The following is a 27,854-nucleotide window of genomic DNA, read 5'->3' on the forward strand; positions in this document are numbered from 1 at the left end:
TAACAACAAAAATAAAAACAAAATAAAACTGGGACAAAGTGTGTGTAAAGTGTCTCCCATACCCCCAAACTTAAATTACACATTGTCTCCAGTATGTCTATAACATAGAAAGAATTTACCCGGGATATGGACGAAACTGTTTGGAATAGCATGGCTCATAGCACACCCCTAAACTTGAATTGAAGTACACTTGTTCCTACATAAAACAAAAAAGAAACCAATCAGATTTGGAATTTACAGCAGCTTCAGTACTGCTGGATGGAGGTGCGCTCGATCGCAGTGGTACGCTTGATTCCTCTGATTGGGTGCTCCGTAGCACTGCTGCAAATCAGAAACAAACTTGCAGCAAACAATAAAGATTAGAGAAAAAAAAATTAACAAAAACGGAAGAAAGAAAAAAATAATAATAAATAAATAGAAATAGAAATAAAGACAAAAATAAAATAAAATAAAAATAAAAATAAAAATAAAATAAAATAAAATAGAATAAAAAAAATAAAACTGACTTGACATAACAGCAGCGTCAGTACTGCTGTCGGCTATGCGTTCGATCGCAATGCACTTGCGCTCGATCACCCTGGAATGGACGCTCGAGCGCACTGTCGCAACACCAAAGCATAAAGAACTCACAGCAGCCTTAGTACTGTTGTGTGGCAGTGATGCGCTCGATCGCAGACCACCTACGATCGATTGCACTGCCGCATAACATATCAGAGTTGCAAACAGTAAAATAGAAAAGGCGAAAAAAAAAAACAAGAAAATTAAAATAAAAACAGAATTATAAACAAACAAAAACAAAGAAAATAAAATAAGCAAACATAAAAAACAAAATTAAACTAAAGGAAAAAAATTCTAAACAAAATTTAACACAATCCCCGACAACGGCGCCAAAAACTTGTTGTGCCAAATACCCATATAAATTAATAGGCAAATACTTGGTACGTTTTACTCGCAAGTGTACAAGATTAAATGATAGTATAGTAGGCAAATACAAGATCATTCTCACGAGAATTGGTAAATTATGTTAGAAGTAGTTTCCTATTTTATTTCTTTATTTTGATTCAATCGTGACAATTGAATTTTATCTGTTTAATTAAATATGAAATTACTTCTAAACCTAATTTACCAATCCTCGTGGGAATGATCTCGTATTTGCCTGCTATAGTATCGTTTGATCTTGTCCACTTGCAAGTAAAACGTACCAAGTATTTGCCTATTAATTTAGGTGGGTATTTGGCACAACAGTACCTCTCCAAATCAAGGTGCGGCTAGTTTGTGCGGCTAATAGGAATGGATTGGATCAACTGGATCTCCTCCTTGGAAAAAATTCACTCCAATAATGGGACATTCCACACCTTCAAATCTACATCAATTAATTCCTTCACAATGGCATCTGAACTGAGGACATTCGTTGGAGAGATTATTCGGAACGTTGACGGGTTAGAAATCCACCTATCCTTCCATATTCGAACAGTAGCTCCATTCCCAATACGCCAAAATAGACCCTCCTTTAACACATCACAAGAGCTATGTATACTCCTCTATGCAAAGGACGGCCTTGCACCCACCTTGGCATCTAGAATAGACCCATCCAGATAATACTTCGCTTTCATGATCTTCGCAACTAAGCTCTCCGGTTACTTCCATAGTCTCCAGCTTTGTTTTGCCAATAGGGCCCTATTAAAAAGATTGAGATTCCAAAAGCTCATTCCACCCAAAGCTTTGGCCATACCCATCTTCCCCCAACTCATCCAATTAATTTGGGTCTTATTTTCTTTGTGATCCCACCAAAATTTTCGCATTTAAGAATTGATATCCAAACAAAGGCCTTTTGGCGATAGAAAAATACCCATATAGTAAGATGAAATTGCTTGAATTACCACCTTTAGTAGAATTTCCTTACCAGCTTGGGATAAAAATTTCAGCTTCCAATCTTGCAGTCTTGTCCACACCTGGTCTAAAATGCCCTTGAAAACTGTTGTGCGTGATTTTCCCACCAAAGCTGAGAGACCCAAATAAGTGTCATAACGTTGGTTAGCTGGTACTCCTACAATTGCCAAAATTGCTTCCTTATCCACCACTGCCGCATTTTTGCTAAAAAACAGGGAGGTCTTATTATTGTTGAGCCGCTGGCCCGACGCTTTTTCATAAAGTTGCAAAATATTATGCAACCTTTCCCATTGTGTGACGTTGGCCCTGCAAAATAACAGATTGTCATCCGCAAAGAACAAGTGGCTTATTCGGGGGCCCCTCCTAGAAGTAGGTACCATTGTCAAAGCCCCCGCCCTATTAGCATTATTTATCATTGAACTTAGAGATTCTGCACATAAAAGGAACAGATATGGGACAAAAATTTAAGGATAGAAATTTCCTCCAAACCAGTCTGAAGAAAATATTCTCCAACCTATTTAAAATAGTGCCAAATGTCTATAAATATTTAAAAGATACATTAAATTCTTAACGTCATTAATAACAGTTTACTAATTTAGATTAAATTTAATGTACATCTTAAATGTTTATAGACACTTGGCACTATTTTTTTATTTTTTATTTTTTGAAAAATATGGAACTTCCATTTATGAAATTTCATGAGCACAAAGCTCTTACAACATAGAGCATACAGCTCTGAAAAATCATAGCCAAAAGGTATGAAGGTTACAAAGTCATAAAAATGACTTCAAGCTTCCGCTAAACGATGTACAATTACATTTAAGGAACATATCTACTTCGTGCATAGTAGATCTAGGACATGGGTAACCCAAATACAAAACAAAAATAAAAAACAACTAGAAACTAAAAATTCGGTCGTGAGAATTAAGCCCCTACACCAATCTACTTCATCCTCAACACGAAGGCCTGGACAAACAAAATAAAAAATAAAAAATAAAAAGCCCATAAGCAGTAGCGGAGCAACACGATATCGTAGACATCCCTTCGGAAGACATACTTTGGCTGAAGAAGATGATCAGATCTAAGATTGAAGAGATTAGATTTTGATTTAGATCTACAAACTAGATCTAAAGCAACCCGCCAGAAACGGAGACTGGTGAAGCTTACAGAGAAGACACCGAACACCGTTATCGTGAAAGGGAATGTGGGAAGATCATCTTCCCTCCTCTTGAAGTTCTTCTTGGTGTTGTCTAGAAGAAACGAGAGAGAAAAATTCAAGAGAGAAGGCAGAGTCTCTCTTTTTGGAATAGAATCCATTTGGCACTATTTTAAATAGGTTGGAGGATATTTCCTCCCGACTAGTTTGGAGGAAATTTTTGTCCTTATTTTAAAGTCTCAATATTTTTTATTTTATATATATTATCATAATTAGGGCCTTAATTAAAGAGCATTGACTAACCTTTTAACTATAATTGGAGCCTTTCTTTTTATTTGACTTTCCATCTTTCTCCATTTCTCTCTCTAATATCTCAATATTTTGCACATTGAATTCTTTCCATCTTTCAGTTGGTAATATTTTTTTAATCATAATTGTGGCCTTAATTAAAGATATTGACTAATGGGATTTGAAATATTTTTTTGTTTTGGAAATCGAATGGGATTTCATTTAAAACACTGTAAAAGATTAAAAATCACATGCAAATAATGATGCCTATGTGGCCACGATTTTTGTGAAACTAAAATAATATCCCATAGTAATAATAATAGCACATTAATGAGTTTGATCCATGTAGACCAGGTTTACCTAATGTCTAGGCTTGGATCTTACATATGTAATCATGCCTTTTCTTTCACAATCATAATCCGAGAAAACTTGTCAAATGAAAATGAAAAATATTCAACAAACAATTGCGACGTTAAGGTTTATACTAACGACGATATTGAGATATCGAGCTCCTTCAACTTCTCTAAGCTCTTTTCTCTAAGTAATCAGAATATAAATTGACTGGATATAGATCAACACCAGATGTAGAAGAAGCAGTCCTTGGGCCATCCGTTGATGTACTCTGTATCAATGAAGAAGAAACACTCTCTTTCTGGCTGTCACTCATATTCTGTTCTTTACTTTGTTGAAAATGCTCCCACAATATTGCCTCTTTCATTTCATTATTTGAGACACTTGGATCTGAAACCAACCTTGGAACAACGGTGTTGCCCTCAAGCATGCTCACCACTGAAGACATGGTAGGCCTAACTGCTGCAGAAGCATTAGTGCATAGGAGACCCACATTGATCATCACCATAACCTCTTCTTTCTTGTAATTAGAGCCCAACCTTGGATCGACCAGTTCCAATAGACTCTCTTTCTCTTTCAAAAGTAGTGCCTGGAAACAGGGAGATAAGAGCAAGGTATAAAATTAATACAAGCAAAAAAAAAAAAATTAACAAGAGTGTAAAAGAAATAATTGCAAGAAAGAAAGAGATTCAAATTACCCAATCAAGAAGATTGAAAGATTCCTCCTTTGCCCGGTAACTAGTGTTGATCCTTCCACTAACAATTTCCAATGCAACAACTCCAAAACTATAAACATCTGCTTTGTCGGTTAAATAACCTCGCATTGCATATTCAGGTGCCATATATCCACTACCAAATCACGAAACAAAAGGTAACATTTTCAGCATCATGAATTTGTACAACTACTAATATTAAGGGCAATAAATCCTAATTGTTTTTTTCCTTTTGATCTTAATGGCATGTGTAAAATAGAATCAATACCAAAATAATTCAAACAATGAAATTTCTCAAGATGAATGTTTTTGGAACAATTGAACTTTAGTAACAATTCCTCTACTTTCAATTTTTTTTTCTCTTCTCTATTTCTTTGGATATACTGACATCGGATGAAAACAAGAGAAAAGATAATACGAAACATTGTGACATTAAATAAATACACAACAACTCACTAAGTTCCAGCAACTCGGGTGCTTATGTGGGTATTATCTTCTTCATCAAGCTTGGCCAAACCAAAGTCAGATATCTTAGAGTTAAGATTTTTATCAAGCAAGACATTAGTAGCCTTGATGTCTCTATGAACAATCTTCAATCTTGATTCCTCATGAAGATAGGCCAAACCTCTTGCTATACCAACACAAATCTTTTGTCTTGTTGGCCAATCCAATTTCAACCCATGTTCTTCTGACCCTTCAATCAATCAAATTAGTAGAAAACAGTAAATGACCATGCACACATGCATCTTATCAATGAAAATAGCTACACAACAAAAACAATTAAGTGCATTAAGGTAAAAGCTTACCAAACAAAGCACGAGCGAGACTGTTATTTTCCATGTACTCATATACTAACAACAATTGATTTCCTTCAATACAACATCCATATAGCTTAACAAGATGAGGGTGTTGCAAAGCGGAAATCATGCCTATCTCATTCACAAACTCACGATTTCCTTGTTTTGATTTTGAAGAAAGTTGTTTGACTGCAATGATGGTGCCATCTGACAGAAGGCCCTACATTTGGGGAACATAAACTTTTTTTCATCCATGAATAAGGAACACTTCAGAAAGAAAGAACTACAACAAGAAATGTTTACTAAAAAGAAAATATTTATTTTGCAAATACCTTATAAACAGAACCAAAACCACCTTCTCCAATTTTATTCGCAGCATCAAAGTTGTTTGTTGCAGCTTTGATTTGCCTTAAGGTGAATGTACCAGTTTGCAAGTTCAAACCCTTTAAATCTGAGGAAGATAGCAAGTCAAATACAGAAGCATGTCTAATTGACATTCCTCAAAGTTTGAGACATTTTAAAGCATACTGTAACCCATCGATTGCGTGCTCCACGCACACAAACTCGCAGTAAGTAGATGATGAGTAAATTAGCTGTTTCCACTTGAAAAATTAAGGGTGGGAGATAATATACCATTTCCATCACTATATCACTTTTAGAAGGAATATATATATATATAAAGAACTCTTTTCATCCTACTTCATCCTACAAGTGTGCATATGCACCTGTTGCGTGGTCAAACATAAATACACATGCAAAGGATCTATTGGAAAAAATAAAAAATAAAAACTAAATGAAAAAAGAATCCAAAAAACATATTAGAAATAAATATTTATCTATATAACAACAATATTAATTGCATTGCAAGTACCTTGCTCCATCGTATTTTCCCGTCTTAGACAACATTTCCACCAGATGATGCCTAGAACCAAAAGTACAAAAACAGCTCCAGCAACAACAATCCCGACCGTTGCACCTGGGGATATACCAGCTCCATTTTCTAATGACGGTGTAAAGGTTGTTTGAAGAAAAAACATAAGAATCACCATGTTAGATTGCTGTCCACGTAATTGATACGAGAAATTATCATCCAACCAAGTAATGCATGAAAGCGAGAGATCCAAACTGACAGTTAGCAATACCTCAATGAAAATAAACATGAAAAGGATTTCATTATGTTATTCATCAATATGATTTATGAATATAATCATTTCTTGAAGTAGTACACATCAAACTGGAAAAATATAAAAGAATAATAAAATCATAAAAAAAATGGACTAAAAAGACATGAGTCGTGATTGGGAGTACGCCTGGCGTGCTTCAACAGTGAAGAAATTAGATTCAAATCAAATAATTTAAGGAAATTAACGAAATATAATTAGCATCATGCTTCGTTAAAAAAAGTTCCCATATATATATATATATATATATATATATATATATATATATTCAAGTTTGAGAATGGTTCACTTTCAAACTATTGAAAGTCAACCTACCTGTACCATTCACAGAAATAGCTGAAATAAGTGGACCATAGACTCCATTATACGGGATATTTGTTGTCCCCTTCCCAGCCCAGTAGAAACGGATCTCCAAGGAATTGTTAGTGACGACAACAGGAAAATTTTTTATTACTGCCTTACCAACTCCACCAGCCTCTTGTACAATGTTGAAATCCTTCCTTATCAGCTTTCCCTACAATATTTGAATCCATTTATGTCAACCATTTCATGCTACCAACTGCTAATTAATAGATGAAAGTGGAAGTATATTTTAATGATTACCTGAATGTAAATATCAAATATACGCCTTCCCAAGCTGCTATAGTTTTTATCATCAGTGAACACTATCTCCGCAAAATGGAGGTTCACTTTGTAATTTCCATTTCCCAAACAAAAAGCATAATAAGTAAGAGAGAGAGGAGAAATGCGTGCATTCATGTACAGTTGAGGGTTGGTCATAGAGAGACTAGATGAATTTTGCACAATATAAATGTCAGTTTCAGTTAATTGACTGTTATCCATGATTTCACCAGTGCTGCTAAATCCCCAGTATTGTTGAGTACTCTCGTAGAACTTTGAAGGGCCACCTGGATCTGTATCAGCATAATATGCAGTACTAGTACTTTCATTAATGACATCTCCGCCGCAGTTTATATGAAGGTTGTATAATTCTGGGATAAATGCAACAACAAATTAGTAACAACTAATAAACTAGGCGTATAGAATTAATATTCATCAAAAAAGAAAAGGAAAAAAATATGTTCACTACTTTCAATTCAGAGAGGTGTGAGGAGAGGAAAAGATGAGTTGGTACACAATTCACGCAAATGAAACAAGTCATCTATGGGTACAATTCATTTATTGGTGAATTGATAATAAAAAAAAAAAAAAATGCCCCAGCTGTTGCGCTTGTATCGCTTGGTCAAAGCTCTACAATTTTAGAGGAAATTTTAGACACCGTATATAATTATATTTCATTCTTTTTTCTTTTTCTTTTTTTTTTCTTTTTTTCCTTCAGCTTTTGATTTTATACAATCGTTTATGCTTAATCACTACAAGAAGGTCTCATGATCAGTCTCTCATTTTTTATAAAAGTTTTGGCTAGAAATGTCCCAATCCCCCCCATCCACAAAGACAAGGAAAAGCAAACCAAGCTAGTACACTATTGAACAAAGGTAATCATGGGAATATAACAATCTTGAAGAAATATGTGGCATTTGCACTTACTTTGATCAGGACAAGAAACTTTTCTCGAACATGAATCCTGGCCACTATTGGAACAATCAAGGTCCAAAACAAGTTATTATTAACATCAAAATTTGATTTGTGTTTACTCATATGAAGAAAGTTTACATTAGAAAAATTTGCGATGCATATTTTTGACAGATAAAGTTGATACTTACAGAGAGCTTGAAAACAAGTTCCTGTGGAAAATAACGAGAGAAAAGTTTAGTGAATATGCCCATGAGCGCTTGCATTCAGACAAACATGCTTAGAAGTCTTACACGCTACTTGTTTGACAACTTGCTGATTCTGTAAAATTGTTATATGAAAGATCACTGCATACAAAAGAAACAACATGATTCATTTCTTCCGTAATCCTTTTTTTTTTTAGAAAAATTCTATTAACCAGAAACTTTTATTTCAAAGAGATGATAATATTAAGATTTAACTGTTCTCATACTTCATTCTATACAATCCAAGAGATTAAAATTACAAATGAACTTAAGCAGAAAAACAACAAGCTCTTTCCACCACTTATAAGGGAATTAGCTATTGATCAATCATCATAAGCTAAGCAAGATGATCATCCTCATTATAGTCGTATGATGTTGCTAACAATCACATAAACAAATACTATAATAGTGGATGCCAATTTAAAATTCTTTGGATCCTGTTTTTGAAGTTGGGATTCCATTTTTGACCTCTTTTAGAAAAAGCCCTTTGGAAATCAACTCAAGGAGAGTAGGAACAGTTGGGAACTTTGAGGAGTAGAAATTCTTGGAAATGATTAAAACTTGTAAGCAATACATTTGCTTTAATCCTCTTAAGGTCTGATATGCTCTCCTTTTCATAATTGATTAATTGCAATTCTCTATTCATGGCTAAATCAACGGCCTATGGTATGAACCACAACCAAGAACAGGTCAGCCACAAGCCATCTCGTCGAAGAAATTCTAATTGTGATGGTGATTCCTATTGTGGCTGATCCCAAGTCCAGCAATGTTTTTCCATCTCCCACAACTTGCATTCGATACCGTAAAACCGTTGTTAATTAGAGCAAACGTCTGCCTAAAGGACCTACACTCCATGCTCTTCATCTTCAGAGTGATTGCTTGCGTTTCCATCTTTTGCCATCAGACCAGGATAGTCAAGACTCTTATACCAATTGACATAGCGGTTGCGATAGATATGATTGAGAAATTGTGTTCTCGATACACAAAAGTGGACGCTGATAGTTGCTATATTTTTAAGTTTTTTTAGGACCATTAGCGTCCAAGTTACCTATTAGCATGGAGTGGACACTAATAGTCCACCATTAGAGTCCACTTTGAGTGGACGCTGATAGTGGAGCACTAGCGTCGACTCTGCCTTCAGTTGACTCTAGCTTCAGCAACAAAAATACACACCTTTTAACGTCGACAAAGTGGATGCTAAACGTAATCATTAGTGTCCACTTATAAGTCAACGCTAATGATCAAACAGTTGATCATTAGGATCGGACGATTAGCGTCCAAAAGTCGACGTTGTTGTCAACAGCGTCCACTTTTGGACTTTTAGCGTCCAAATAATGTCGCCCCTAAAGACCTAATTTCTTGTAGTGCACAAATCAACACGCGTTGATAATGAAATATTATTGAATTCAAAAACTGATCTTCCCATAAAACTATCGAAACTTATGGTGAAATTGTAAAGTTGCAAAACAAGGTAATAAAATCTCTTAAGAATGGCAATGAAACAAAAGAAGGAAAAATATAATAGTTATGGAAACGTGCTAAATGAAAAATTAAGGTAAATATTGCTGGAGAATCCCCAAGTCACATTTTGTCAATTAGTGCTCCTTATTAGAACTTATAATTTAGATAAGAGAAATGAGAACAAGGAAGAGAGATCGACTCAAAGAATTAAGGTGGTTCAGCCTATGACCTATATCCACATATCAAAGTCTTTTCATTGCTACATTTTTTCTTGGTATCTTTGATTGTGTACAATACTCTATTTATAGAGAAAGAGTATGAACGTTACAAGTCTTTTCTACTTACATTAACAACAATAAAGTAAATTTATCATTTGTAACTCTTGTCTCTTGGGTTCTTGTAACTTAACATTTGAGTTCTTTGTCTCTTGAGTTATTGTAACTTTTGTCTCAATACTCATTTCCTTCTTGATTTCATGCAGTAATGTGCCAATTAGTCAGCAAGATTGGCGGTAAGAAGGGATGTTCCACTTGAAGTCCGTTGTTGGAAGGAACCTATTGTTTGATTCCAACAATAAGACCTTTCTGTCCTAGCTTGCTAACAACTCGACAGTAAAGCTCTCTTCATAAACTTTGTTGGGGATAAAATCACTTTATCACGCCAAGACCCGTGAGACACGGAACGGAAAGAACGAAGCACGCGGAATAACAAGATTAGGCAATCACACAAGAACACAAAATTTATGTGGTTCACCAATAAGGGCTGCGTACACAAAGTTGCAACATATTTCACTATTTGGAGAACGTTACAAGAGGATTACAAAATAAGAGTGATAAGTGCCAAAATATACATATTTTAGCCCTTAATTTACATTTGTTAATTTCCTAGTTTTGATTATTTTGTGCTATTTTATTTCATTTTTATGTTTTCTGTGTTTTTCTATGTTTTTGGAGAAAATGAAGCAATTATGGAAGTTTCAGGCTTAAAGGACAAAATTGAGAAAAGCTAGAAGTTTTGGATCAAGCACAAGCATCTACTAGTAGTGCGATCGATCACACTACACCTAGGCTCGAGCGCATCACACAGAGGATTGATCATAGGAGTGCGATCGAGCACACTCGGGCGCTGGAGAAATTTCAGACACGCGGCAAGACTCATTTTTCTTCCCAAACTAGGTTTTCCAAGTCCTAGTTGTAATAGGACTTAAACCTACGATTTTTCTAGGATTCCTAGGGCTTCTAGGACTCTCTTAATCCCTATAAATAGATCTCTAAGCCTCACAATTTAACACAACTTCAAAGAGGGAATTTGCAGGCAACTTCCAGAAGCTTTTCGGTTTCTTCTTTCTCTTTTATTTTTAGTATTTATTTTAATTATGTGTAACTAATTCTTAGTTAGGAGCTAGATTGAAGCCCTAATCATGTCTTTATAGGATTTCAATATTGGTGCCTTTGTTACAATCATATTTTGGGATATTTAACTTGATTACTTTCTGTTTAATTGAATTCCTCATATGAATGTGCTTGATCAACATATGCATGTGGTATGGATTAGTTATTGAAGTCAATTTGGATGATCGAGTCCTGAGCTTAATAAAGTGACAAAAGAATCTCCTCATGGGTTCTTGAAGTAATCAACATGGGGAACTGTGAGTAAACACCCATACTCTGGGCCTATTGTGTTTGTCGATTTCCATTGATTTATACTTTCTTAAAGAACAACTTAGTATACACTCATGCTAAATCCTTTGAGAAAGAAAAGAGTTATAGTACACACCCATGTCTAATTCGTTGCTTAGGGAGATCAATAGCTTAAGGACTATACACTCATGCCCTTAGGTTGGCAAATATTAAATATACCGGTATAATTGACACATTGGCATATTGTTATCTTAATTAGTCTAATTAGTGATGGATATCGAATCCCTAAGTCTTTTCATTTATCTTTATTTCTTTTTCATAATATCAATTTCGTGACAAAGTTGATATTTTAATTTAGAAAATCAATTCTAAGCAAAATCAACAATCCTCGTGGGAATGATCTCGTATTTGCCACACTATACTATCGTTTGATCTTATGCACTTACGAATTAAAACATATCAAATATTTGCCTATTAATTTATGTGGGTATTTGGCACAACAAAGAGCATTGATTAAACCGTTGAACCACTAAAACCTCTATAGAAAACCTCACTATTCTCTCTCATGTTTTCTCTCAATATTTGGCCCTTAGAAAAAAAATAATTTGGAAGTCTCAAAAACAGACTTTTAAATAGGCAACAGTAGAAATTGTGCGGTTTAAGGTAATGCCGTCCGAACGGCCCAGCCATCCTGTCCAGACGTACCTAGGGTTCATGAACTTGTTCCCCTGCCTGTCTAGACATGCAATCGCACTGTTCGGACATGGCTAAAAAACATATGCTTTCGGTGGCTCCCATCCAGACACGTATTCCAACCCATCCAAACATGCTCAATCTTTGGTGCTCTTGGTGGCTTCTAGTCGGACACCATTAATGCTCGTCTGGACATGCATCATTTTTCTCGTACTCTCGGTTGCTCTCTTGTCTGAACACTGTAATAGTGTAATACCCTGATAAAACACCAAGTTTTTAACGACTAATAATTTACTACAAAGCGACAAAACATTTTCTTAAAACATAGTTTTATAACCCAACAACCTAAAACCCTTATGAGTGGCCCCACTCCTTGAGCCTTTTAAGCCAAACCCAAAACACCCACTCCCTCAGCAAATGTATGCTAGGGGTACAACGCGAATGTAGGCTCTTGAACTAAGTGCGAATGTACGCTAAGGGACCACCACAAGCTTTCGTTGACCAATCCTTGAGCCAGGGGTAATACCCAAATGTACACTTGAACCCTTTTATCCATTGGGTAATAGTACGTGAACGTTCACCCTATAGTACCCGAACGTTCACTGAAAACTCTTAGAGTAATTTTAACCTATTATCTACCTTTTCATAAGAAAGCACGCCCCAAGCCCCTATATAAACCCTTCCTTTCGACCTTCAACCCCTCTTGACACCAAGAAACCCTAACCCTAGAGTGCGAAGTGATTTTGGAGGAGGAAGCCTTGGTGGAGTTTCTACATCATCAAGGTGGTTTCTTGTTCATTCCCTTATCCTTCATGTTCTTATTGCTTTCTTAATATTACAAGTTTTAAAGATGCTTGGAAAATCCTTGCACCCATTTTCTTACAAAATCAAAAATAATTTTGAAAAGCTTTAAGCTGGCCTTTGATTTCTTTAAAGTTTGCATGTTAGCATGTTTTGTACTTTGCATGTGTCCATTAGGAGCCTATGATGAGATTTACCACACACTAGAAGCATAAGATCATGTTTGGGGCTTCTGGCCGAGAGTTTCCACTCTCTGGCCGAACGTATGAGATTGACCACACCCTAGAAGCATAAGACCATGTCTGAGGCTTCTGGCCGAGAGTTTCCACCCTCTGGCCGAACGTATGACTACAGGACCGAGCGTTCACCCAGAGAGCAAGACATACGCCAATGACTCAAATATGTGAGTTTAAGGTTTTGACAACCCCTTTACATTAGGTTGAACTTATTGTGTCACTTAGAGAGTTCTCTACCATTGCATATAACGATGTGTCATATTTCATTATAGTAGGGATCTGTGATGTCGAAGGACTCAAGCGAGCCCACGAGGTAAGTAAACACTTACGACCACTTTTCTTAAAAATGTGTGATATGTCAGCTGACTGAGCACGTGTATGATAAGAGTATGCCTATATTTTTGTATAACTCAGTAACTGTCCTAATAACTGGTTGATAAGATGCATCGTATGACATGATACATTGGTACATGCGGTATAATAGCCATAGTCTTACTTTATAAACTTAATTCTATGGTCAAATGTGTATGGATGTGATATAAGGGCCTTGGATCCAATGGTAATTATTTCGTGACCAGCACAGCCTTAATTGGGGGGTCACTACAGGACGTTCATCATTAGTAGCGTGGGTCACCCGAGGTCGGACTCTTTTGGGATGCTAGTGTTATGAACAGTAACGTACAATGGTCGGGGCATCGGCATTGTATTACAGGTCCCTCGGTACGGCGCCAACCTTTATAAGAATGGGTAATATCTTGGGTAGACCATATATGATAGTTATGACCTATAAAGCATTAGCTTTCTACATTAAAACACTTAGGTGATTGTCGTTGAAAGTACACATCTTTCTTTAATAAAAGAATATTTTTAGGGTGTATTAATAGAGACAACACCTCTTTCAAACCTTTGTCAAATTTGTTGTTTATTTCTGTTCAATAATAATTGGCTCATGTCGTACCCAAATTATGAGGTTTACTTACTAAGTCGTTAGACTTATGCAGTTATTACTGTTGGGAATATGCCTATAATCCCAGTGATTTTATAATCCATGAAGACATTCCATGTTTGAAATGAATATGATGTTTATTCATGATATCATTTCGAGCTATGACATATATTATCTTTTACATGCCTATTACCTAATGTTCATCATGCATGTGAAAGGTCCTAGGATTACATTGAATATAGATAAGGGTGTGAGTAACATTGTTATCACACAAGGTCTTAGTCCATAAATCCTTGTATCCTTAAAGGTTCTCTGCTTCGCTTGATCAAGGTAAATCACCATGATTCGATGTGTAATGGTCTTTCTCAAAATGGAATGCCCAGTTCCATTTCCTGACTATGACCTTTCTATATTTAAGGATACAAGATTATGGACTATGATAACCAAGTTACTCATACCCATAGCCATATTCAATGTAATCTTAGGACCTTTCACATGCATAATAAATATGATGAAACTTTTTGGTAATAAGTAAAGATATTTTATATGTCATATTCTAAAAAATGATATAATTAGTGAATAAAACTCATATTCATTACAAACATTGAATGTCAATGTGCATATAAAATCTCTAGGATCTAGGGTACACTCCCCAACATGCAATTCTTCATATAGTTGCCAGTTTTGCCCAAGTTCTAGAATTCGGGTTGTCGTTCAAATTTGGATTTGCTTCTCCTTTTCTTGGATTTTGAACTACCATGACCAAAGTTTTTGTCTTGTCCTTTGCCTCGAGCCTCGAGGTTTAAAGCGGCACTAGAATTTGAGGCTTCACCCGCATCTCTTCTATGAACCTCTTCACTGAGAATCAAACCCAAAATATCCTTATACTTGAGTTTACTCTTCCCTGCAGAATTGTTAACAACCATTCTCATGGCTTCCCAACTATTTGGCAAAGATGCCAAGACGATCAACACATGTATCTCATCATCAAAATCAATCTCTGCCGAGGACAATTGATTTTTGATTGTGTTGAACTTGTTGAGATGTTATGCTACCAGAGTACCATCCACCATCTTCAAATTGAACAACTTCTTCATCAAATGCATTTTGTTGTTAACAGACGGTTTCTCATACATACTTGACAAAGCCGTCATTCGACCAGCCGTGGTCTTCTCCTTCACAATGTTGTGTGCAATTGATCTTGACAGTGTTAACCGAATAACTTCCAACACCTGTCAATCAAGCAGAGCCCGGTCGTCATCCTTTAGGCTGTCATGTTTCTCCCTCGTGAGAGGCAGATGTAGTTTTCTCCCATATAGATAATCTTCAATTAGCATTTCCAATACCCGAAATATGTGTTGTTGAACTTCTCAATTCTTATCTTTTCTTCTTCCCTTGCCATCACTCACACTCGAACCAAAAGCTCTAATACAACTTGTTGAGAATAAACTCACTTTACCCCGCCGAGACCCGTGAGACACAAAAAGAATGAAGCATGCAAAATAAAAAGATTATGAAATCACACAAGAACACAAAATTTCCTTGGTTCACCACTAAGGCTACGTCGACAAAATTGTAGCAGATTTCACTATTTAGAGAACCTTACAAGAGGATTACAAAACAAGAACATTGACTAAACTGTTCAACCTCTAAAATCTCTATACAAAATCTATATAAAAAAACCTCACTATTCTCTCTGATGTTTTCTCTTAGCATTTGGCTTTTAGAAAAGCATAATTCTAAAGTCCCAGAAAGAGACTTTTAAATATGCAGCAACAAATATCGCGTGACTTAAGGTGAATCCGTCTGGACGGTCTAGCCATGTCCAGAGATACGATCGCACTATCTGGACATGGCTAAAAAACTGATGCTCTCGATGGCTCCCGTCCAAACACGTCTTCCAGTCCGTCCAAACATGCTCAATGTCTGATGCTTTCAGTGGCTTCCATCTCGACATACATGTTTTTGGGTACTCCGAGTGGCTCTCCTATCCGAACGCTATAATAGCTTGTCCGCATGCACATGCAAATCAACCAAACTCCACCATCTCTAACAAACTTCCCCCCACTAAGGTCGCTCCCGAGTAACCCCGCTTGTTAGGAACAATGATGGGAAGATGAGCCCCTTGGTAAGTGCCCCTTGGCAAGATGAGCCCACCTTTCATATAAGCCCCTCAGTAAGTCCTTCAAGAGGATCCAACTGCTCTTTGAACGTGTTACATGAATACGTAATGAGAATAGAATTTAGACTCTGAGAGAACCTAGACCTTAGATTCTAAGGGAACCTAACCTATTTAGATTTTGAGTGAACCTAAAAAAAAAAATTTCAAACACAAGGTTTGGGATTAATTCTGCTTCCTTCTTTATTCATGATCATCCTTTAAATAGGAACATTACAACGACTTAGACTTGGACAAGAACTCCTACTTGCTTGGAGATAAATTCCTATGAAGATATAATAGAAACCTACTACTAATGACTTATACACCATAGTGCTACAAATAATTAAAAGACTAACTTAAATAGATAACTATAACTATTATTATTTAACAGAATTCTATTATAATACAACTTCTAACTTATCCCCATTCGTAACCGCACGAGACACAACATGCTCAGATTTTGCGCCCCAAGAAGGGGTCCTTGTCCTACATCATCACTTTTCTAATGATTACGATCAACAATAAATGCGTCAAAATTTTTTCACATTTTAACATTTATACCAATCAAATAGAGGAAGTGCTATCAAAGCATGCAACTACACATTACCAGAGGTCATACAGATATTTTTGTTCGGTTGAAGTAAAATTGATTAAGAAAGAAAAATGCGTAAACATTTTTGGTTAACAAATTGAATATATAGAATTTGGGAGAGAAGCTTACGTGTTGCCAGGAGTTCTATTCAGCATCCCATCAGGCACTTCTTCACTTAGAAAGTTTCCAGTTAAATATCTAAAAAAAAAAAAAAAATCAATATTAACAATTCAATTTCATTATGTAGTTTGTGCATTACAGATTATAAGGTAAACTTGTCTTTAAGGATGCAAATCTTAACACATCCAATGGCTAAATGAATATTTATGCTTTGAATGATTTCATATTAACAATAATAAATTACATGAAATGGCATCCCTACTCTCTGGCAAGTAGAGACACGAGTGTTAGATACATCTTTCCTTTGAAAGAGGAATAACCTTAACTAGGATGTAAATTTGAAAAATCCTTAAATAAATGTCAACATTCATTACTTAACTAAAGGAAAACTAAAATTTCAATGACATGGAAGGACATATAGTAGGCACACTACTGGGCTTGTATCTACATGCCATTCAGTTACTTCACCTTTGAAACATCCTGTCAAGTTGGTCACATATAATTTTGTTCCAGGCCAAAGTTTGTTTGAGTTTAACTTCGATGGTAAAAGGATATTTTTTCCTGATTTTATACATTTTAAGGACAAAATCTAGGACTCATCCAGTTAATCAAATTGAAAATTGCCTAATTGATCAAGCCATTAATTAACTATTCCTTTTTCATCCCCACTAATGAGGTAATGAACCCACAGTTTGTCTCAGCTATACAAGAAATGTTGTCTATAATTTGGTATGCGAAAATATTCATATAATTTAAAATGCATACATATTTGCTGTATTTGGTAGACTTTCAAAGCTGCTTGGAATTTTTCCTGTTAGGTTGTTAAAGCTGAGATCTCTGCAGGAAAAGTTATAATTAAATGAATTAGAAAACAAATAACACCTAAAAAAACCAATCCTTTCCTGAAAATGTTAAAACATACAATGTATTGAAGTTGTCAAGACGAGAAAAGACAATTGTATTTATATAATAATGCTGCCTAGGTGTAGTGGGTTGTAGAATTAACACACACAAAACGCACGACTCTTCCTAAAACCAAGAATCAAATCCTACAATCAAGAATTTGAGGTAGGATAGATAGAAAACCACTCATTGAGTGTTTCTTATTGAAAACAATTAATAATGATCAAAAGCTACTGCCAAGGCCATTAATAACAAGTATTTATAGTATCTAAACTTCTAACCCTACTAAAACATTGAAATTAAGTCAATTTTCTCGATCTCGTGTGAGTTCGTCTGGACTGGGACACTTTGTAATGACTCAAATAATTAATTAGGCTTAGGACGGCTTGATTAGATGGTTAATTGGACTTTGGGTCACTAAGGACACTTAGAGGGGCATTTTTGGCATTTTTGAAATTTCAAAGCTATAGTGGACGAACGCTCGCGTAGGGAACCACACGAGCGCTCGTGTGGGGACCAGGCCAAGCGCTTTTTGGTTGACCGCTGGTTTTTACCCGCACGTGCCACCTGCAACTCTGAACCCTCTAATCTATAGTAGACGAGCGCTCGGCACTATAGTACATGAGTGCTCGAACCTTTTCAGAACTTTTCCTACTACACCTGAAAAGCATTTTTGGCGGGTTGTAAACAGTACGCGAGGTCTCACCCATGGACCACACGAGCGCTCGCCCCTTTTAAGAGAATTTTCCATTTTGCCCTCAGCCTCTTTCCCTTATAAATACCCCCACCCCATTCGACCCCCAACCTTAATTCTGCCCTCTGAGCCATAGAGAAATTCTGTTGGTTTGATTCTTAAGTATGTGTGAGGTTGTGAGTATTCTTGGAGAAGAAGGAAGTCTTCTGGGAGAGCTTGCCTTGTTGAGGTAGCCACTGTCTTTCCCCTGTGTTTTGTTAGGTTGTTATGCTTTTCATAGTTAGCTTAGTTGTTGGTTTGAGCTTCTAGTTAGGTCATTGTCCTTAATCTTGGTTTAAGCTTAGGTGAGTGTTTCATTATTGTTGAGCCTATTTCTTTATGATTGGAGATGTTGTTTTGAGCTAGGAAGTGTTAGAAACCCTTTTTGTGGCCTTAGGACCAATTGAGGAGAGTGAGGAGATCGTTGGACCAAATGAGGTTCCACCTGAACCTCTCTGGCCGAACGCTCACCCTAAGGGCCGAGCGCTCGCCCAGAGACATTCCACGGAACATCATCTTGGCACGACGTTCTATCGCCCCTATTTTATGTTCTAAGTTCATTTTGGCTCGGGTTTAGAACTAATGATAGGTCTTTTCTCAGTATTCGAGGTTATGGAGCCTCAAGGGGATTTTATGGAGAAGTCTTACAACCCGGGTGAGTACAAACTCACATAAATACCTCTTGTTACTTTTTTCGCATTGCACGATTATTTTTTATATAGCAAACATGCATATTTTGCAACTCTCATGAAATACATTTTAGAACTACTGTGAACTCTCTTTTGTGAAAACGTATGTCAATTAACAAGATAATGATGAGACTTGTAAAACCATACATGTAAAAGACGGATAAGATTAATTGCATCATACGACATGGTACACCGGTACGTGCGGGATAACGGTCATGGGCTTACTATACGGGTTAACTTTATGGTCAAATGTGTGTGTGTGAGCCTTGGATCTAGTGGTTTCATGACCGGCGCAGCCATTGCCAAATGGTTGGTCACTACAAGACGTACATCACTAATAGCGTGGGCCACCAGAGGTCAGACTCGGTCAGGCTACTAGTGGTGGAGGGTAGCGTACAATGGTCGGGGCACCGGCATTGTATTACAGGTCCCTCGGGACGGCGCCAACCCTGCCAGAAAGGGGTAATATCTCAGGTAGACCATACTGTTGAACTATGACATGATTATCATATTGCATAATATATTATATCTGTATTGTATCCATGATAAACTGTCATCTCATAATGCTGCATATGCTTTATAAACAACTGAGTTCACCATTTAATAATGGGTACGTCATGTGCGTTTATACTCACTAAGTCGTCGGACTTACCCTTGTATTATTTTCCTTTTTTCTCCATATGATATAGAAGATGGATACCGCGAAGCATCCAGTTATCTTGGAAGATTCGATCCGAGAGATGCTTGAGGACTTATTGTGAGCTTAGGCGGGTGCTTATGGCAACTAGTATTTTTAAGGTGATGTTGTAGACTTAAGAGCTTTGATGCATGCTTACGGATTAAGGTATAGAATGAATCTCTTGTAACGAGGATATGTATAGTGTGTTTTCGGCTACTTTGATGACCCTTGATAGATCTCTAGTTGTAATAATTAATGTTTATAGAATCTTAATGTTTTCACTATTTAATATCCTCCATTTTGAGGAGTATAGATCCCTGAGTCTTGTTCCTCACAGAATAAGGCTGGGAGATGAACTGTGGAGTTAATTAATTTTTGGGGCATTACACACTTACTCTTCCAGATGACTATCAAGTGCAAGATTCTCGTCCTAGCACTATCTTGAAGAGCTTCCTCGAGAGCATTTCAGATATCCCATGCATTCCTTCTTATATTGATGCCTTCCTAATGAGCTTCCTAACAAGGCTCTCAGATCTCCAGATTGAGCAACTTATCCAGAAGTCTTCTTGACGTTGAAGTTAACGAAGATCTCAGACCTCCTTCACGAAGCCTTTGTAACAAGCTTATCCAAACATGTTTTGGACCTCATCCCGACAGCCGCATCCTCTCTAGTTTCTTCATAAACTTGAACGCAGTCCAGTCCACATCATCCTCCCTAGTTTGAAGAGAATTCGTCCTCAAATTTTAATCGCCTTTGCCTTGATCCTTCCAATACCCAATCAATTATGTTAGCTTTATTACGTTGGCAAAATGCGTTGTCCAAAATGTGTTATGTAGCGGGTTCTTCGCGAGTAGTAGTTGATGGATTGAGACTTTTATACTTGAAGAACTACCAAAGTGTTCATCTGCAAGCTCATCTACAAATCATATGGACAAGGTAGTTATAGCAGAGCCATCGAGACGTTTGTCCGCAATCTCGTCTGAAGACCATCCTAACAAGCTAATTTTAGAAGACCCACCGAGAAGCTCATTGGCAATCTCAGCTGCAACACATCTGTATGAGATGATCTTCAAAGACCCACCAAGAAGCTTGTTGGCAATCTCATCTGCAACACGTCCGAACGAGGTGATCTTCTAGGTCTCATCGAGAGGCTCATTGGCAGTCTTGTCCACAAGGGGTGCAGATGCGCCACACTAGGAATCCTATTTTATTCGTGTTAAGTTAGCCGCATCCAAATGAGTTGTTAGGTTGTTGTCAACCGCGTGTTTGAAGCCTTTTGTAGTTCTAGTAAAGGAGATCAAATAGAGAACTACTGTTGTAGTCGGCAAGCGGGTCATTTGCTATAACTATAGTACACAGGATTGTCAATTGCAAAAGTTTTGTAAGTATGGACATCAAGTAAACTCCCGTTATTCTATAGTGGAGTGGTTTTTTGGGTTTGGCTTCCCTGGTGTGATTTTACTTTTAAAGAGTTCTTCGAAAAGTTTTCACTTCATTACCAAATATCTATGTCTATTTGTTCATCGCTTTTAATTGAATCTGTGCATAGGTGTTTATGTTTAAACTCTGTTTTAATTTATTAAAAATTGATAACACATATCCAACCCCATTCTAGGTGAAGTTTGGAGTCTATAATATTTTTTTAAATCCCTTCCATCTCATTCTTCTCAATAGTAAAACAAATTGATACCTAAAAAAGAAATACCATGCAACTAATCACAACAAGGCTCTAAATAATAGTTTGGAAATTCTTCACACCAAATTGAGATAATTCAATTTCCACGCATCCTTTATTTAGTGTCTCCAATTCACACTCCAAAAAAATCTCTCATAAAGGATCAATTATTGCTCTTCCTCTAAAATTCAAATTGTCCTCCAACATAATGAAACCAACATAAAAATTTGATGTCAATTCCAAGAAAATCAACAAAACTAATATCTTCAATATGCAACTTAGATACGTCACTCTTTGGGCTTTCGTCAACAAACCTTTTTTTGTCAACCGAAAGACCTACCTCATCCAATAGATTATCTTCCTCAGGATAGATGTCATAGATCAGTGGAAAGGCCCAATCTACTGAAAAATATTCCTCAACAATTTCATCTTCCTCCTCTACATGAGATGGACTTGGTAAATGAATTTGATGTTTGCTTACCTCCTTCTATTGAAATCGAGCCTTTAATGGTAAACTTGTCACCCTCATACACGAAATGAGGATTTGGTTAACAATGATGATTGTTAACACCACCAATGGCGGCAAATAGGCCTATTAGTGGTCCAATTTGTCTGCCAATTTGAACTCTCAATTGCACAAACAAATCAACAAATTGATTGAACTACTTTTCCAAGCATTGTACACGTAGTACTTGTTGTCAATTGCTCATCATGTGTTTCCTATTCATGCTCATACATATCACCAATAATTGCATGTGTATGCCCTCCGTCGCATTCTCTTTGTGCCACGGTACAAAAGTAACTTGGTGTTGAATCATACAAAGCCTAGAGCTTTCCCTCTCTTGATGTTGTGATCCTTCCCATTTCTCTTTCACATGCTTTGGATGTTCATGTATTGATTAGGAAGTAAAAGTATCATTCACCATTGTTGTTCCAAGAGAGATGTGTTTCCTTCTCTTGATGTGTTGATGATCTTACAGAGTCTAGGTCTTAAAAAGGGTTGTAAGTACTTATTGTGTATGTAAACTGGATCTTCTTTGTTAGTGATTTCTCAGGTTTGACTACCCTGAAGTGGTTTTACCTTTGATGTGTTCAAAAAGTTTCCACTTCATAAACAAAATTCTTATGTAGATTTGTGATTGTGATATCTATGTGCTTTATTGTTCAATAATTTTATACTGTGATAATTATTGTCTAGTTGGTGAATTTTGGGGTAGAGTCGTTTCTTGGGTTCTTTTAGGTTCGTCTCAAATAGTTTTTCAAGTGCGCCAAAAAACATAGATGACTCTGCCAAAGACAATCATGTGCAACTAGGCAAAGGTGAAAAAGAGAAGAAAAAAAAAAAAATCACAGAAATATTGTTAGATTAGAAATGTTACCCTCTATATATCTAAAGAGCAATGCCCTCAATAGAGCTAGGGGGAGAAAAGAAAAAGAATTTTTAACTAAAAAATTCAAGGTACAAAATATTTTTGCTTAGTATTATCTCGAAGGAAAAAAAAAAAAAAAAACCACAAATTCCATACAAGAATGCCACCTAAGTCGGTTTAGCTCAATCAATAGAAGGAGAAGAAAATGAATTATGAGCCATGCAAGAATACTGAATGATCCATAAATAATAAATTAGCATAAAAGCATTTTCAAGACGATTTTTGAAATATTAGCAAACAGAAAAAGGGAGGAAAAAGTGGCTACTATACTAACAAGGTTTCCAACTGTGTCATATTCTGATCGAAATATTCAGGTAGTTGTCCAGTTATATTGCAACTCCTCAATATCCTGTAACAAAACAAAAATATCTATGTAAACGTGAGCAGCCATAAGGATGAGTACTTCGGAAAATCATGTCATTGAAACATTTAACTTACAATACTTGCAACTTTGGGATCAGAGTATTAAGTAGTGGAAAAGATTCTTCAGATCCATTCAAGTCACTAATTCTCCTGCATATCAAATTCAACACAGAATAAATTAATTCAAATGCAATTCCATCTGAAAATGATTTATAGCTGTGACATAAAAGGTTGATACTCACAAGTCATTTAAATTTTTCAAAAGATCAATGCCAGGAGGAATTGGCCCGCTCAAACCACTTGCTTGAATCGCTCTGTTGTTACCAAATTTTAATTTAATCAGGAATAATACATAACAGCCATAATTAAATAACGACAAAATCCTTAAACAAAATTGAAAAGGAAAAAGGAATAAAGCTCTCACAGTTTTTCAAGTTTTGTCCAGTTTTGAATATAATTGGGTATCTTTCCAGAAAACTGATTGTCGCTGATCCGGCTGAATGGAGAAAAGGAATAAAATAAAAATGGAAAGAAATGTCATATGTAACTAATTGCAACAGATGAAAAACTTAGAGCATGTTTGGAATTATGTTTGAGAAATAAAGTTTTTAAGTTAAAAAATGTTTTTTTGGCAAAAGCTTTATTTTTAAACTTTTGTCAAAAGTGTGTTTTTGCCATTTTTAAGCTTTTTTTAACCCTTAAAAGCGTTTTTAATTTTTTTTACTTAACGAGTACTTTTTTTTCTTCAAATAGACTTTTTGAATGTTAAATGCATTTTTAAGCCCCTCAAACGCATACCCAAACAGACACTTATACGAAAAGAAAGAAATAGTAGCTTACAATTCCTTCAAATTGATGAGGCTTGCAAATGAATCGGGCAGATCCCCAGTAAAATTATTCGACGTGAGGTGACTATAATAACATCATCATCAGCAACAACAACATACATGTAAGAGTAAACCGATTGAGCTAACAACATGAGTGTTAGAATATATAGAAAATATTTTTCATATATTCTAACAATGAGGATTCAACATCTTTCTATAGAAAAAGCCAATCCAAAAAAAAATAATAATAAAAATCCAAGTTTCTCTCACACCATATATTCAAAATCGTCTTACGTACGTACAATCTTTCTATGGAGGACATATTGCCAAGCTCTGGAGGAAGATTTCCGGAAAGATTATTGAACTCCACCACACTATGAATAATAAAACTGAATTCCTTAATAACAAAACTCTAAAAAGATTTCACAAATAGAAACAAATGGGTGATCAGAACTCACAAGCTTTTGAGAGTTGTAATGTTTCCCAGCTCTTTGGGGATAGAACCCGTTAACCGGTTTCCAAGAACGGAACTGCAATAAGACTCTCTTACGTTAAAATCATCCCTTCATGAAAACATATATATATATATATATATATATATATATATATATATATATAGAGAGAGAGAGAGAGAGAGAGAGAGAGAGAGTACATGTCGACCAGCTGCGGGGAAGAACCCCATCCCGGAGGGATTGAACCGTTAAGGTAGTTGCGGGTGAGATCACTAATATAAGAGAGAAATGAATCAGTTGAGGAAAGAAACTACAACATGTGGCATCTCTGTTCTGAGTACTTACAATTGTTGAAGGTAAGGCAAACTGGCCAAATTTGGTGGGAGTGTGCCCGAGAGATTTTGGCCTTTGAGCAATCTGTACGTCCAATAGAGAGTGGGGTTTTTTAATTATCGGGCTTAACTTTCTCAATATATATATATTTGACAATAAAATCACGAGTTAAAGGCAAAAGCAATCTAAAGAACTTTTTCTAATCAAATTGTACATTTTTTCCCTTCAAAGAGTAATTTCTTACTTTTTCAGTTTCTTTCACAAACTTGTGAGTGCTTTCTATGTGAAATACATCTAAAAAGTATTATGATTTATGAATGTAAGTGAAAAAAAAAAAAAAAAAAAAAAAATTCATAAGATGAGAAGTGAACGTAATTATTCCTAGTTAGGGGTGTTCATGGTGAGCGGTTAAAAACTGTTCCACATCTACTATCTGCCTGTTTGCATGGGTTATTGGCGGATTTTCATTCTCTAACCCTCAGCAGGCAAATATTATATCCGCTAACCATATATATGCAGGCAAATAGTGAAATATGGTTAGTAGAGGTGAATACCCATATTTATATAAAAATAATAATAATTTTGTCTTACTATGACTTTATTTTTGTGTGCTTCATGCATTTAGTATTAGCTAATTTGGCTTGGTAGTTTGAAATGTCACTAAAACCTTAAATCGACCCTGTGTGTTCACTATGCAACTATGGACATTATTTCAAGGCAATTAAAGTCAATTCATTTATACTTTTTTAGAGAATATAATTCAATTCAATTGTATTTTTTATTTTTATTTTTTTTTCCAGTTTACTTATATTGCCAAAGTTTATGAATAGATGTATTTTTTTTCATATTAGAATTTAGTTTATAAATAATTGTATTAATTGCTCAATGTTTACAATTCAATTTGTATTTTCATATTACAATTTATGCGGGGTTATGGGCAGATTCTGCATGCAGTTATGAGCGGATTCCACATGCTCATTTTTGGTTATAGGCGGATTCCATCCACCTGCTCATACCGCGCATGCACACACACACACACAAATATATATATATATATATATATATATATATATATATATATATATATAATAAAAAATTGTGTGTATACATGTATATTTATATGAGATGTAAAGGCTGGAATGGATGCCTTCTTTAAAAATAAAAAGAAAAAGGAGTACTAGGGATTTTTTTTTATGAAAAGTAAGAGCACGTAAGTGCTTATATGAGGGGCGTGAAATAATTTAAGCCTAAAAATTACTATTTTTAAATTTTTTTTATCATTTCTTTTTAAATATGTATGTGCCGTTCTCACTCACGCTTGTTGTGGTAAATAGCACTATTCATATAAAAATGTCACTTCTATGCACATAACATAGATTTTGTAAGAAATACTAAGCGTTAATAATGTTTAGAATTCGAGTATCGCTTTTCAAACCTTTTTGGTAAAGTGTATTTTCCTTCAAAATGATTTTTTTTTTTTTTTCTATGCTTCAGTATATACATATTTAGCACTATTCATATAAAAATGTCACTTCTATGCACATAACATAGATTTTGTAAGAAATACTAAGCGTTAATAATGTTTAGAATTCGAGTATCGCTTTTCAAACCTTTTTGGTAAAGTGTATTTTCCTTCAAAATGATTTTTTTTTTTTTTTTCTATGCTTCAGTATATATATATTTCCCATTAAAGATGTATATGAGATATATAAGAAGAGTCTCAATGAAACATATATATATATATATACGGCGGATGCGTTTGTGCAGGGAGTGTATTGGAGAGAGATATGACGTACATGATGACAACGTGGCACACGGTTCCATTGGAGGAGGAGGAGGAGGAGCAGTTTCCACAGGTAACATTATTTTCAAATCCTTTTGGTTGGTTGGGTTTTATCCATCCGTATTGTGATCCGCTGCATGGATCTGCGCTGAAATTCCAGTCCGTCTTCCCTAACGTCTCCGCTATCTCACGTAAAGCTTCCACTGCAAAAGTTATGATAAAATCAGCTTGCTACAATTAACGTAAGAAAAGGCTATCCATGCTATATATCCAAATCCAACCAATCAAATTTGCACGTTTCCCAGATGAAAATACTTGATTATATATATATATATATATACCTTCATCATCCGGCAACACAGCGGCTCCGAAAGGGAAGGTTGCGATGAAAAAGGAGAGAGTTGAAGCAAGAAGAAATGGAACAAGAAACATCTTCTTCTTCATTTTGCCAATTAACGCAAAATGGTGGGATCGATGAAAGCAGTGAGGAAATGGTTTTGCTTTTGTGGAAAACTTGTAAACTTGTGTGTGTTTAGGGGGGCCTACAAGTACGACACGACCGAGTTATTATCGTTGATAATTCTACCCAAGCGTTTGACGGGTCCATGCATCATGCATGTATGGGGCGCGATTGGGAAATTCCTTGGCCTTAATATGTCATGCACTACGTACTCTATAATTAATATGTTGATGACAATTCTCCAATATTCAAATATTCAATGAAATTGATGTTTTAGCGTTGATAATTCTACAATATTTTTTCAGATTCATGTCCTTGTGTTCTCCCAAAATTAATGATAATTTTTTTAGTTTTAAAAACTCTATTTTCCAATGTAATTTCAAATATACGCTTAGTCGTGAATTGGAAAGAGGCTAAGAACATGTCAATGAGAGTGAATATGACATTTCACAACAATCTAGCCAGGAACGATTTTTTATTTTATTTTATTTTATATTAGATTACACTAACATTACATCAAATATTATTATCATATAATACGAACAATCAACTGTTCTTATATTATAGAATACGTAGATATGTAATAATTACATAACATTCTGCCAGCCACGTGCTAGCGTGTCAACGACGTCGTCATTGGGAGTGGGGTGTTTTTTACTCCTTTTTTTCTTTTTCTTTTTTTTATTTTATTCTGGTCAAGAGATTGTTGTATTTATTCATTT

The 27,854-nt window shown here is 35.7% G+C and overlaps 1 protein-coding gene across 1 annotated transcript; it reads right to left on the reverse strand.

Annotated features, from left to right (window-relative positions):
- Window positions 1–3,627: 3,627 nt before the first annotated feature.
- LOC132174440 (putative LRR receptor-like serine/threonine-protein kinase At1g29720) lies at window positions 3,628–27,104 on the reverse strand. The gene is made up of 25 exons (XM_088514251.1): window positions 27,014–27,104; window positions 26,686–26,875; window positions 24,902–24,973; window positions 24,757–24,828; window positions 24,563–24,634; window positions 24,407–24,478; window positions 24,118–24,189; window positions 23,702–23,773; window positions 23,520–23,591; window positions 23,353–23,427; window positions 23,189–23,263; window positions 17,595–17,641; window positions 17,301–17,322; window positions 16,814–16,882; window positions 8,203–8,256; window positions 8,101–8,121; window positions 7,925–7,968; window positions 6,980–7,368; window positions 6,699–6,890; window positions 6,067–6,217; window positions 5,528–5,646; window positions 5,205–5,415; window positions 4,855–5,092; window positions 4,384–4,534; window positions 3,628–4,274 (listed from the first exon to the last, which is right to left on the reverse strand). Exons 1-25 carry the CDS (start codon window positions 27,102–27,104, stop codon window positions 3,858–3,860), a joined length of 3,060 nt encoding a protein of 1,019 aa, XP_088370377.1. The 3' UTR covers window positions 3,628–3,857.
- Between the last annotated feature and the right edge of the window lie 750 nt (window positions 27,105–27,854).

This window comes from Corylus avellana, chromosome 3 (assembly GCF_965113065.1).
Source record: "Corylus avellana chromosome 3, dhCorAvel1.hap1.2, whole genome shotgun sequence".
NCBI classification, from domain to species: domain Eukaryota; kingdom Viridiplantae; phylum Streptophyta; class Magnoliopsida; order Fagales; family Betulaceae; genus Corylus; species Corylus avellana.